The 14,532-nt window shown below is 46.6% G+C and overlaps 1 protein-coding gene across 5 annotated transcripts in view; it reads right to left on the bottom strand.

The window, feature by feature from the left end:
- KCNK2 (potassium two pore domain channel subfamily K member 2) overlaps positions 1-14,532 on the bottom strand; it is a 231,241-nt gene that overhangs the window by 143,381 nt on the left and 73,328 nt on the right. For 2 of the 5 annotated variants that reach the window (XM_059146355.1, XM_059146356.1), the window contains exons 1-2: positions 9,775-9,909; positions 6,316-6,626 (exon numbers count right to left, since the gene is read on the bottom strand). In XM_059146355.1, coding sequence (XP_059002338.1) covers positions 6,316-6,626; positions 9,775-9,820 — 357 coding nt within the window. In that variant the 5' untranslated portion in view covers positions 9,821-9,909. Of the gene's footprint in view, positions 1-6,315; positions 6,627-9,774; positions 10,166-14,532 lie in introns of those variants that run through there. The other 3 variants (XM_059146357.1, XM_059146359.1, XM_059146358.1) reach the window with 2 other exon arrangements.

Genomic DNA, 14,532 nt, shown 5'->3' with positions numbered 1-14,532 from the left:
CTGCATGGAATTGTCCCCTGGTAAAAGAGTGAGACATGTTGACCCAGAGTGTTGTTTTATAACCATGTCGGTAGAGTGTCTGCAAGATTAGGACCAACTTGTCCCATTATTTATCCATAACAGCATGATGGACGACTTGCACTTAGTCTTAATGAGACTCTCAGAAAGCTCTGCCACTGAGGCTAGCTACTTGGTAAGAACAGGGCTTTGTGACCAGCGGGGTAGCAGAAATCTCAGCCAAGAGGTTATCTTGGGCTCCCTGGTCCCAAGGTATCCCATGTACACATGGGGAGCTTTGGATCTAAGAGAGAAGAATGTCATGGCATGGCCTGGTGGAGGGAGGCCTCTGATGCAACCTTTGCCTGTGGTACCCATCTTTATTCGGTGCTATTGGTACGTTCTACCATTTTCTGGAACTCCTTTTCTGGAACTCCTCTTATTTTGGGTCCTGAAAATCCATAATTGAACTCTTGTCTAACTGCCACTCTGCATGTAATGTCCAACAACACTAAGGGCCTGAAATCTTCCCATCACCAGTGCCTCTTCTGCTCTCCCTCATGTCAGGAGAGTGGGAACTGTATTCTTTCCTCACCCTTGCACTGCAATCTTGTCCACTGGTAAATCTCACTGGCTCTCCTTCTGGAATGTGCTCAGAATCTGACCATGTCTCACAACTCCCACTGCCACCATCTTGGTTCAAGCCCCCATTATCTATCACCAGGATAATCCCAACAACCAAATAATGGTTCCCTCTGTTTCTGTCTGCGGCCACCTGTACTCACTTCTCAACCCAGCAGCCAGAGTGATCCTGGGGAAACAAGCCAGCCCAGGACATTCACCATTCATCTGTACCAGAAAGTCAACTCCATATTAGAACTTCCAAGGCCCTACAGGACTTGGCCTGCAGTACCTTCCTGATGTCATCTTCTAATGCTCCCTCCTAGCATCTTTGCTGTTCTCCTCCCTGCCAGGGGCACTCCCTCTTCAGGGAGGGCCTCTCTACTATGGATCCCTCTGCCTGAGTGTGGTTTCCCGGACAGTCACATTGCTACTTTCCTCGGTCCCTTTACTCAAAAATTGCCTTATCGGTGAAGCTTCCCCAGTGACCTTATGTAAAACTAATCACCAAGACCACCCAACATTTCCTACCCCTTTTCACTGCTTTATTTTTTCTACTGGGACTTATTATTATCTAACATACTATCTTCCCTCAGCAGGATGGAACCTCCCCAAGGGCAAGAATGTTCATCTGTTTTATTCTCCACCGTATTTCTGTCCCTGGGATAATGCACATAGCAGGAATTCAATACATAGTTTTGGATGGATGAATGACTATATAATTAATATAAAACAATGTTTTTGGTTTTGCTTTGAAGTTCACTGGTGTTCTAGGAAGGCATGCAGCTCCAGGTATTCCCTGGAAAACAACCAAGAGCCCCAGTGGCCCATCTACCCCAGGTAGGGAGCAGGTTCAGGAGAAAGCCCACCTCCCTGGCGGGGGTAAAGGAGGCCCTCCTTGGTTAGACTTGCTGATGCCCTTGCTCCTCAGACTAGATCATTTGGTTACTGGAGCACATCATGCTGCTTCTGCCTAGAACATCTGCTGATCCCCTGGCCTCCCTCCCTACCCCCGCTGACTACTCTGAGTTCCCATTTAACATCCAGTTTCCCTTCACCTCTTCTCTGTGTCTTCTTAGCTCTCATTGAGTGGTTCATTTCTTCCTCAGTAGTCCAGCTCCAATCTCTAAGAACTTCTAGTAGCTATGATTTTTTTTTTTTAAGATTTTATTTGAGAGAGAACATGAGCAGGGGGAAGGGGCAGAGGAAGAAGCAGGCTTCCCGCTGAGCAGGGAGCCCAGTGGGGGACTCCATCCCAGGACCCTGAGATCATGACCCAGGTGCCTCTGTGGCTCTGTGTATGGTGGTCTCCTCCACTTGACTTTGAAGGAGGGAGTGCCTAAAGATGTTTTTTCTGATAGTTTCACTTGCCCCAGTACCCAACAGGAAGGTCAACCCACTGGACGTACCCAGCAAATGCCACTGATTGAAGAAGTAAGAACCAAACTGAGAAGAAGGAACAGCACAAAGAGAATTTAATCCCCTCAGGAGGAGGATTCCAAGACTCTAGACCTGAGACCACATGACCTCATGCAAATGCATCCATTTTTCTACCCCCAAACAGATAGCATTCCTTCCCTCCCTACCTCACAGGGGTTGTGTGGCTTAAATGATAAAATGATTTTTATCGATGTACAGATCATAAATCTTGCTCTACCTTTCTTTTTTCTTTTTTTTTTTTTTTAAAGATTTTATTTATTTATTTGACAGAGAGAAATCACAAGTAGGCAGAGAGGCAGGCAGAGAGAGAGAGAGAAGGAAGCAGGCTCCCTGCTGAGCAGAGAGCCCGATGCGGGACTCGATCCCAGGACCCTGAGATCATGACAAGAGCCGAAGGCAGCGGCTTAACCCACTGAGCCACCCAGGCGCCCCCTTGCTCTACCTTTCAATCGCTGAACCGATTCAGCAAATACGGAAGTGACTAGATTGACAGCTGGCGATATCTAAAGGAACTATGCCTCTACTGGTTACTGCATTCAAACAGGAGAAAACCAGGAAGTGTTCTCCAAAAAGAATATTAAAACCCAGGTTATAGGGGTGCCTGGTGGCTCGTCGGTTAAGCATCCAACTCATAACCTCAAGGTTATGACATTGAGCCCAACATGGGTCTCGGAGTGTGGAGCCTGCCTGGGCTTCTCTCTCCCTCTCCTGCTCCCGTCGCTCCCCACCCCCCCACCCCTTGCCTGTACACACATATGCTCTCTCTCTCAAAAAAACAAAATGAAACAAAAACTCCCAAAACTCAGGTTATATACTCCACATTCGCATATTGAGGAAGAGATATATTATATAATGCATATCACTATGTATAGAGGACTGTAATTTGCTGTTCATTCTACTCTAATACAAGGAATAACAGGAAGCTTTCCAGCAAAATTAATGTTTATTAATTTTTTTAGAGGCTGTAATACAGGAGCTGAGAGCATAAGCTTTGGAGTCTGTCCACTTAGGTTTAAATAACACTGCAGTTTTCACATTGTTCTCTTGGAAAATTAAGCTCCTTCTGCCTCAGGATGCACCTAAGTTAGAGGCAGTTAATAAGGCACTTATCTCATGTGGTTGCTTGAGAATTAAATGAGACAACACATGTGAAAGGTTAGAATGGTGCCTTGTACATAGTCAGTGCTCATTACATTTTGGCTATTTTTTTTTTTCCATTTTGGCTATTGTTAATGGCATTCGTGACTCTCAAAATTTCAGTGTGTCCGTGTTTTTCCGTACTGACGTCATACTAACTTAAATGTAATGGATGGTGAAAATCAAAATGTTCAAAATACTTTAGCGCTTTGGATTCCTTTGTCTCAACAGCTCTGCCCCCTCCTCAACCCTCCATCTTGCCTTGGACAGCTGATGTCAAGACAGCACTCAGAGGGAAAGCGTAGCTGGGATCATGCAGCTGAAGAAGCAACTGTTCTCAGGAAGCCCACAGTTGGGTTCTCGCCCCTCCTCTCCCTCACCTCCCCTACCCTGGGATGCAAGCACGGCTTGTTAGGAGGTCACCGTAACCTGTCCAAAGGTGTGATTAATAACCTGGGGCTAAATTAGATCCACTGTACCTGACCTCACAGTCTGACGACCCATTTCCTCCTTCTTCATAAAAGGAATCAAAAAGTCCTTCTCCACCAACACTAGGACTAAACTTCTAACTTCTCCAACTGGTTCCCCGTCTCAGCATGGAAAAACGCTAAACCCAGCCAAGACTCCTGGGAATAACAGCGGATCAAGGTTCTGAACGCCTGATCTCTCATGCTCATAATGCTGTCTGGCGTAAGTCCCTGACACTGCTGTGTGTTAGCTCCCTAATCCTTAATGCTGTGATATAAACTACTCAGGAAGTTTTAAGGGACGATTAGACGGGCAAATGAATGTGGGGAAAACCATGTGGAAATTTACGAGAATCATATGAATGAAATGTAATTCTAATATAAGATGACTGGCTCATTTGCCTTCCTCCCTATTTTAGTATACTGATCTGGATCCCTGAAGCCATGCCATTATAAACATTTCTCCTATCAGAAAAAACTTTATTTGAAGAGAATATAATAATTTATTCAAGTCATGGGGTTCTAAAGATGAGTGATATGAAAATAAATAACGGACTTTGGAATAAGCACAAAAATACTTGAGATTTTTAAAAAGTGAGGATTCTCATCAGCAGTGAATATTAATAAAGCTAAAAGAGATTCCTCTGTGGGGTGGAAAGAAAAAGATTAGGTCCTTGTTGAGCTCTGTCTGTCTCCATTCCAAAAACAATAGAGCAAAAATAATCAGTCTCCACCTCCAGATTGTCTCCACCTGCTACGACCTTCAAGTTATTTTCACAGTGATGAATAAGTCTAGGTAGAACAGAACAGCGAGACCATTTTGAATTTCACACAGGGTTTCCTCCAGCATTGTCCTGAAATTCCAGGCATTTTCCCCCCTGCCCTAAACGCACCACACTTCTTAGCTTCAGATGCTAGAATGGAACTGAATTCTTAGTTCTAAATTCATTCTGAATTGCCTGAATCAGATACTTCAACCCAATAAAGCGGTCGAGTAGGGGTCGGGGGAAGGGAGCAAATAGGAACAGCAGCAAAGGAACCTAACACGTTGTGACGTCCTAGATGCTTTATAGGGATTATCTCTTTACTCTTCACAGCAACCTTGCTTGGTAGATATGCCTTCCTCATTCCAGACAGATCACTGAAGGCTCAGAGAGCAAAGGTACTTGTTCAGAGTGACGCCTCCAGAAAGTGCTCAGCTGGAGTGTAAAACACATCCTATCTGATGCTACTTCCAAGACAACCTAGAGCTCCTCCTTTAAAACCCTAGGAAAATGGGAATTCTTTAAGATTTTTTAGTACCTCAATGATATCTATTGGAGGGTTCACTGTCAATACTGAAAATACTGCCGTATATAAGTGTCTGAGGAGTCTTTTCAAAATCTAAGTCAAGTGGTTGAGACGCAGAAGTGTCTGAATATAGAAGGAACTAAAAGGGGGTAAGCGAATACTATCTTTGATAGCTTTTAGTAAAACTTGAGTGCGAACTTGAATGTGTAGTCTACAAATAGAGAGAGGCGTGAAGGGCAGAGGTAGCCTTTGGGGTATCCATGGCGAAAGGGAAATAAGAGAGAAAAGGTCTTTGAATACGAAACTGGATTAAAAACAGGAAGAATTTCCTCCCTCAATCTACTATTCATTCGAATGATTTGAAACCAAACAGAAGATGAGGAAGAACATGTTCAGATGACTTGGATAATTTTCAACCCAAACTGACTTAGACCAGTTAAGAGAAGTAGGTTCTACAGGAAAATGAGTTTCTGTACAATTAAAATGTCTCCCACAATTAGTCAGCTAGATCTCTCCTTGAAAGAACATTCTAGGGCTTTCTTCTGACCAGACCCTCGGTTTGACCACTGAATTGTTTTATGTAAAAGAAATCCACAACAAAAAGACAGCCATCTCCAAGTAGTCCAATTGAAATGTTCAAATCATTTTGTGATTAACTTTTATAACAAAGTATTTTCCTTAAGAACACTGTTCCATCCGTGATAGAGTACATGAAAACGAAGTTATCTTTTTATTATTCAAAAACTCCATTTTTCTGTGTAAGAGTAAATTGCTTTTAATTAGGGTTTAGAGAAACAAGGATGCGTCATCTCACTAGGCGCCTAAAAAAGGCAGTTTTTAGAGTTATACTTTGGCTGGGTTAAAGAGCTGAGCTGTAGCTTGCTAACCAGGAGGGTCACCCATCTCAAGAGAGTCACACCACAAACCCCTCTCTTCTTTCTTATGATGGCTCCCAGCATGATTAAAGCACTTTTCTGCCTTAGGTTTTCCTCTCACTTGCCACGGCAATGTTTCTCAGTTGGGAATGCTAATCTGACCACAAGAGCCTCCAGCAAGCCAACCCCATGTCCACAGGCATCCATTAGCCATTCTAAGAGCAGGCAAAGAAAGACAAATCAGGGAGATGGTGGGACAGGAGGAGCAGAAGAGGGTAAGAAGGAAGAGGAGGGAGAAATAAGGGAGAAGAAGAAAAGAGAAGAAGTAAGATAGGAGGGAAGAAGTGCAGAAAGAAGTCGATCTTAAGAGGAAGTGGAATTGGGCCCCCTCTAGGCACGCCACTGAGCTACTAGGGTAGCCTCCTCCTGCCATGACTTTCTTTCCCCAGAGAGGAAGCCGGGTTACAACTCCTCTGTGCCATGATTACCTGGATGAGTTCGTCCAGCTCAGTCGAATTGACACAGGAGTGTTGGGAAATGAATGTTTGCTTCTGGATCACAATGGTGGTCCTCTGTGAAATCTCATGAGGCTGCTCCAAGGTTTTGAACACGGTGGCTCCGATGATCAGATAGAGGACAACCACCAGGAAAATCGTGGAGACCGTCTTCCATTTCATAACATTAATGGTCGTGTCACTCTCCACCCGGGAAGCAAGCACTGTGGGTTTCGTGGAAAACGAGAGCCTCGGTTTGGAGTTCTGAGCGGCAGATTTAGGGTCCAGCAAGTCAGGTGCCGCCACTGACAACAACAGAGAAGGAAGGTTAGGTCGGAGAAGAGTAGTAGAGGGGCTTCTTTAAGGGCTGAGCGAAGGCGGACTGAACTCCACTGCCCTCCTGGTGGAAGGTCTGGAACCAACCAGAGCGCTCCCACTAGCTCACATCCAGGACTTTATCAAGGAAAAGGGGCTGGGTCTCAGCTCTCTGCTGCTATTGGGGTTCCAGATGGGAGGAAGAAAACAGGAGGTGGACCAAGAAAGTCTAATAAATAAATAAATAAAACAACACCCGAGGTCTTTCTAATTAATTTTTAAATTTACATCTGTTTGCCGTGCTACTCAATAAAGACTGAACTCCTAAGAATTGATAGTACTGAACTATCTCATGAATACTCATGAAGAAGGTTCATGGATGTTTCCTGTTCTCAAGAACTTAACCCTCTACACTGCAAGCAACTGACACAAGGAATATTCTTTATTTTTATGGAAACATTCATTGTAATAGAGGGATTGTATTATAAGCGAATTTGGGATCCAAACATTGTTGCTCAAAGTAAAACATTAGTCATTTTCTGGTAAAACACGGTGGTAAGTAAACCACTCAATTGCCCAATCATTTCTTTTTTGCCTACCCTCTAAAGTGGTTCATGATTAAACAGTCTCTGTATCTTGTTATATAATCTCTGACATCTTGAAAAAAAAAAAAAAAAGTCTTGCTACCTCTTCTGGCACAATCCTAGGTGCAACCAAGACAGGACTAGTTCCTTCCATTTCAACAGTGAACGTTATCCAGAAAAAAAGAAAAAGTAAAACCTTATCTTACACCTTAGACCCTCCGTGCTCTGTACAAAGCTAATTGCTCCATGAGAGCGGATTTATGTGTTCCCTTACAAAATCCCATATACTCTGAGGTGACAGTAAATCCATTTATTATTTATCTTAGCTCTTCAAAAACATCATTAATGGATTTCTTTTCAGAAAATACAAAGACACTAGACTTCTGCTTGGTAAGGGGGAAACAAGCCATCTGCTACAGAATGACTGGAAAGGCAACACTGAACCAAAAAGGTTAACAGAGTAGCCAGAAAAGAAAAAACAAACAAACAAACAAACAACCAAAAAATCAAATACAGGGGGACTTTTAAAAACCACCAACTCAACCAGAACAATGAATTTAGAGTCCAAAATTGTTACAGATATAAGTAAAATTACTCTGGTATATATAATACAGGTCTGATATAATAACAACCTAACCTAAAAGACACTTTTAGGTAAGCATCTGAGAAATCCCTGTGGAATTACACCCAAATATCCTACAGGAACCTGAAATCACTCGAGGATAAGAAGAGAATGGAAAGTGTTAGCTTTCACAGGGTTAGATACCCTACACTCCTGACCACCACTGTGTGTTAAACGTAGGTCTATCACAATCTGAGTTCAGAAAATAAATCATCAGTTGCCCATCACAAAGAAGCTTCGCAAACAAAGCTATTTGAAGCCCCAGACCTAAGCAGTGTTGTACAGTGGTGGCCGATAGCAGAGGGCTCCTCAAACCAGCAGAAACCCTGAGTGGCTCTGACTCTGTAGACAGGAAGTCAGAGCTCCAAGAAGTGACTGTACAGACTGAACTGCTCATTTCAGCAAGGTACGGTGGTTCAACCCTGGATCCAGGTATGGACACATTTCCCTCCTGATACAGTCACCTGTTCAGATTAAAGCCACGAACCAGTAGACACCTTTGGTAATAGTTATAAGGGCAACTTTGCTCAAAATCAGTACTGGGTATGTCTTTTAGTGTTTTAATTGGGAAAACTTTTTTTAACAGACATGCTGGTATCCGCTGATCTCACTCTCACCTGCTGGCTAGCTACGCCACCCTGCCGCCGAGCTACATAGTGTGTCTTGAGTGAAAAATAAAGGTCATCATCTAAAATTAACCCATCTTTGGAATAAAGATAACAGGAAACCCACATTATTTCTCTGAAGGAAGCTTTCCAAACCTTTCCTTTCCAATTATCCGTGCTCTCATATTTCTGGTTTTTCACACCAGAGGTTTCTACTCTGTAGAAGTGGAAAACACCAGGACTGTTTACCTTGATGCATCCAAATCCCAATCCTAAATCCCAATGCCACACTAACACATTACAATGATATGCTTTTAGGGGAAAGGACAGATAGGTTTTTTAAAAGATTTTGTGTGTGTGTGTGTGTGTGTGTGTGTATAAAGCTAATACATTTCCTGATGAAGTTTAGTTCTTTTTTTTCCTCCCATTCTTTGAAAATTTTTTTATTAATTATTTTTATTAACATATAATGTCTTGCTTGCCCCAGGGGTACGGGTCTGCAAATCATCCGTCTTACAAATTTCACAGCACTCACCATTATCACATATCCTCCCCAATGTCCACAGAAGTTTAATTCTTTTAAGCTACTCTCGTATTTTTTTAATTAGCAGAAATATATATAGATGCACATTTGGCAGACAGAATGGACAGCAATTGGTAAAACACCAAAATAAAAAAGAACAGCGTTTTCTCTCAGTCTAACATGGGGAACCTCTGTGTTTCCATCTCCACATCCTTTGATGTATGATCAGGCAGAAACGCGCCTCAGAACAAGGAATCAAAGAGTCGTCCCTTGCACACACTGTCATCACCACCACTACCTCCCTCCTCTGCCTCCAGCACATCACAGTCTCCTCTTAATCCCGGGCTCCCATCCTCACGCAGGTATGCCTTCCACGCTTGGGGCCGCAGTAGACGACTCAATGGCAAGAGAAACGAGCTTTTTTTCAGCACCACTGCCTGTCCCACCACGCAATGGGCAACAAGTGTGACCAGGGTCACCATGCGTCCTGCCTGTCTGCTGCTCCCAAGGGCTGACCCTCCTCCTCCTTCGGAAACTCCTCCAAGGTGTCCCAAACCCACACCCGAGGCAGATGCAGAAGCCCCAGGCACCAGCGGGAGAGGGGGGAGCAGCAGGCAGCCGAGGAGCCCGGCTTCGGTGTGCCTCCGAGCCGAGATTATGACCCAACACCTGGGACGGGCAACGAAGGCGGAGGACGTCCACTTGCTGCCAGCCGGGCTTCTGCAACCCTCCCGGTCCCGGCAGGGGCGGGAGAGCGCCGGGCGGGAGGCTTGGGGGCGGGGGTGGGCACCCGGGGGGTCTCACCTCCTGCTCTATAGCCGGGTCTCTCCCGCGAGGCGCTGGGAAGCATGAGGCATGCAGCATTCAAAATGTTTTTTGAAAAAGACGGACTTGAAGCTTTTACAAACACGCCATTGTACTCACTTCTTATTCAGAGTCGGGCTGCGCGCTCCGAGCTGCACGGGCAGGCATTTTCCCCGGCTTTGTTTTACAAGGTGGGGAGAGCGGGGCTGGACGCGGGAGGGGGTGTGGGGGGGAGCGTGAGAAGAAACGAAATCGCGGGAAGGAGGGGACACCGGCGGGCTGGGCAGAGGGCGAGGCCGAGGCCAAGTTGGGCGCTGGCGCCGCCGCCCCCGCACGCGCCTGCGGCCGGGCCCGGGTCACCCGGAGAGCGCGGGCGACCCGGGTCCCGCGCCGGCCGGCAGCAGCCGCCGCAGCCGCGCGCTCCGCCCCGGGTTCCGCGCTGGCCCGTCCCCGGCGCGGCGCGGCGCGGCGCGGGGGCGGTCGGTGCAGCCCGAGCGGCCGTGCGCCCCGGCGTCTTTGTGCGCGAGCCTCGCTCTGCCCCTCTTCGCATGTCTTTGTGTGTCTCCCCCGGCAAAGCCCTCGGGCCCCGGGGGGCGGGGGGTGTGGCACCGGCTCGGCGCGCCGGGCGCCCTCCTGCCCGCAGCTCGGCCGCCCTCCGCCGCTCTCCCTGCCAGGCTCGCTGCTCTCGTCCCTCGCCCGCTCCTTTCCCTCCTTTCGGAACTCCCTCCCCCTCGCCTCCCCCCACCCTCCGTCTCCCCGCCTGGGCTCGCCTCTCCGCAACCCCTCCTAGCCTAACCCGCGCCGGCGTCTCCCCTGCCTCCTCGCCTGGGGGCACTGCCCTGGGGCTCACCTGCTGCCTCTGCCCTCAGCCCCTTCCACTGGCGCTGCCCCCTCCCCACATGCCCATTCCCACTATCAGGCGCACAGACCGAGCTCCAACCTATCTCCTTCCAGGGCGGGGCGCGGGTCCCAGGACCCCTGCACGTAAGCATCTTCCGCTCCCCTTGCACCCCCCCCCCCACAACCAGGGTTGTACAGAGAACTGCCCCCACGGGCGCCCTGAGACCCCCGGAGTGGGGTCGGTAATGGGGTTACTGGCTCCTTCCAGTCTACGCCTGAGGAAGTGTTGTCGAGTCACCAGCAACCCCCACCACACCCCACCTCCTCCTCGGGTGCTTAACCTGGGCAGCGAGCTCTGACAACAGAAGGTTCCAAACCAGAAAGGATGGGGAACGCACCGGGAGCTAGGGTGAAGACATCTAAGGATGCAGAGGGAATGGAAGAAAAATCAGAAGCTCTCAGGACAAGACCCCTTTTCAGGGGACAGGGGTTGCGGCTCTTCTCGGCGGAGCTGCGGAGTGGGAGACCTGGGACCTCAGTCTGAGCTCGGCGCTCCTGCACACCTCGGCATGGAGTTCCCAGTTTGGCGGCTACCAGACCCCGCCCAGACTCGTAGACGGCCGCGCGGGGGCAGCTGAACGCGTGGCTGCAGGGGTGCGGGCACCGAACCCGCAGAGGAGGGGAAGAGAGCGCGCAGCTGAAATAGGTTAGTCCCCCTCGTCACACACGTGATGTAACAGAACTTGAGCCCGAGTGTAAACTCGCTCTTCCTTCTTCCTTTGGCTGCGGGAATAGCCCGCTGACCTGCACCCTCCCACCTCCGCCCTGTGCTCCTTTATCTCCCAGAAAGGCTGCTGGGCCAACTTGAAGTACTTTGCCAGCTACCGGGAGAACTTCCTCGTGAAAACTGTAGATGGGAGAAGCTAGTGAAAGCTATAGACCCAGAGGAGGTCAGGCAGAGCAGAAACACCCTCGATGGCCAAAAGAGCGTTATAAACCTTCGGCAGGACTGTGGCCATCCATGCTCGAAAATGCCAAATTATTTTTTAAATTCCAGAATGGACTCAGCACCTCTTCCTCCTATTAAAAAACGTCTTCCTTATTAGGAATTCCTTCCTGCTGGAACAGAAACATGTTTTTCTCCACTTCTGCTCTCAATATAATCGGATATCCTTTCTGAAATGTGAATCTGATCCTCTCACTTAAAACCGTTTCAAACTCTCTAGGTGACATATAATTTGCTTCCTGATCTGGCTTATTTTTTTCATTCCAGGCCTCTCTGGGTCCTTCATCTTCCCTCACACACCCTCCCCCAGTTTTACATGACTAAGACATTGTATTAGTCCGGTTCTCCAGAGAAACAGAACTGATAGGGCATGTGTGTACGTGTGTACAAAAGATTTATTTTAGGAATTGGCTCGCACTGTCGTGGGCTTTGGCAAGTCCATTTGAAATTCCTAGGGCCGTTCTGGCAGGCTGGAAACTCGGGCAAGAGTTGATGCTTCTGTCCTGAATTTCTTATTTTCTGGGAAACGTCAGTTTTTGCTCATCAGACCTTTGACTGATTATATGAGACCTACACACATCATTAAAGGTAATCTTTCCTTCAAGTCTGATGATTATATATTGCAACCACATGTACAAAATACCTTCACAGCAACACCTAGATAAGTGTTTAACCAAATAACTAGGTACGGTAGCCAAGCCACCTAAAACTAATCATCACAGGTGATGTCCTTCAGATCTGCCAGCAGTCTGGAAGTTTCTCCCGAATCCTAGCTCATTAGGTGTCTGGCTGTTTGCTTCCCGGGCAACCTGGCCTTCTGTCTTTACACTTGCCACAGTGTGTTATGCTTCTTCAGACTACACTGTAAGCTCAGTGAGGGCAGAAGCCATATCTCTCTGATCCCCATAATATCCACAATAACCAGTGCCTGGTTTGAAACAGGTATTCGAGGGGAGCCTGGGTGGCTCAGAAGGCCTCTGCCTTCGGCTCAGGTCATGATCCCAGGGTGCTGGGATCAAGCCCCTCATCGGGCTCTCTGCTCAGCGGGGAGCCTGCTTCCTCCTCTCTCTGTCTGCCTACTTGTGATCTCTGTCTGTCAAATAAATAAAATAAAATCTTTAAAAAAAAAAAGAAACAAAGAAAAACAAATAGGTATTCGAGAAACATCTGAATGACAGTGTGGATGAAGACATCGTTCACCTGGCCTCTCTTCAAGTATTTGGAACCAGCGTATATAGGACACGAGATGAATTCACCACCTTCAGAATTACTTCTATCCTATCACAGGCTTTTTGTTCCCCAGATGAAATGATCCCAAACACTTTGAGATTTGCTTGTTTGTTAACTTCTCTCCTTTCGTTTAACAGCTTGGTGATTCTTTCTTGCTCTTTCTCAGTCTTTTGCAAGTTTAACCACACCTTGCCAGGCTCCCGTCCTCTGTCAAACTGGCTCATGCTTACTACAGGGAGTGATTAACTCAGAGTTTATGTACCTCTGCATAGTGCTCCCCTTTCCTAGACTCATGGAATGGAGGACTCCCCTCCAATCCCAAACGCTGAATCCTCTTTTCCCTCCTTTTCTCCAGCGGTGTATCGGTAGTAGCTGTCTTCCGTCATCCCCCTCGCATTATTCTCTCGTTAGACCCATACGTATGGGGGGGGAGGGGGGAAGCACAGATTTTCTCTATAGAGACGTTAAAACCAGATCAAAAGAAAAATTCCAAACTGAAACATCAGCAGGAATTGCTCCAACAAGCCAGCCTCAGCCTCACAAATAACTTGAAAGAACCAAGAAAGCAGTTTCCACACTGACTCGAGCCCTGCTTTCCACTGTAGCCCCCAGGGCCCCCTCAGTTAAATACTCCTACCACTTTAAGGGCCTTCTTGTACCAAACACATACTAACTCACTGTGTTTGAAGTAAGAGGGAGAAAAGGAAGTAGACTAGTTTGTGTATCATTGAACCTGGAGAAACAAGGAAAGGGGGAGGTATATCTTGTTTAATTTTATGCCTTCATTTCTTAACACATAAAAATACCATTAAAAGTAAAATAGGAAGACTAGGTAGACTTGATGTCTTTCATGCCACAGGACTATTCAACATTGCTTAATTTTACTTCAGTGGAAGGAAAACCTGAAATACGTAATAAAAAGAGTGAGCCCCCTCAAATTCTATACTCCCGTCATTCCGGTGCTTTCAACGTTGCTGTTCTGCTTTCCAAATAGCAGTATGAAATCTACAGGACTTCATTTCTATGTTATTGTGCTTTTTGACCTTGGCCTACTTGTAGTTACCAAAAAAAAAAAAAAAAAAAAAAAAAAAAAAAAAAAAAAAAAAAAGAAAGAAAGAAAGAAGAAAAAAGCATGCCACTGTCCCTCCCATAATTCCAATCAGACTTGTAATTTTGGAGTCCCAAGTGACCTCCGTGGGTGTCCTGTCTCTACCATTTGTGAACCATGTGAGTTTGAGGGAGTCGCTTTATCTCTCTGACCATCAGTCCATCAGTTTCCTCCTCTACCAAACAGGGAGAATACACTGAACTCAGAAGAGATTGTCCTAAGTATCGAAGTGAGACCACATATATGACTTTACCATTGTTAAGTCTTCAAGAGAATTTTATTCTCTCCTGTGATTGGCTTAACCTCATGAGCCAGCCCAAGGTAGACCACCACTTTTTAACTCTATGGTAACTCCTGCCATTTATTTAATCTTATGGATAACATCCTTGCATAGATCTGAGAGAAGGAAGAATGAAGCACATCCATCAAATATTTACTGAATGTCTACCAGCTGCCATACAGGAGCTCGGTGGATATCACAAGGTTGCTGCCCTCGTTAAGCTTCTGGTCTGGAGAGGGAAGGTGCTAAACAAGCAAAAATTAAAATTCTAGTTAAGTGCAATAAAGAGAAGGT

This window comes from Mustela lutreola, chromosome 14 (genome assembly GCF_030435805.1).
Source record: "Mustela lutreola isolate mMusLut2 chromosome 14, mMusLut2.pri, whole genome shotgun sequence".
Taxonomy (NCBI): domain Eukaryota; kingdom Metazoa; phylum Chordata; class Mammalia; order Carnivora; family Mustelidae; genus Mustela; species Mustela lutreola.
The sequence above is the reverse complement of the archived record's forward strand: the minus strand, read 5'-3'. Positions and strand labels throughout refer to the sequence as shown.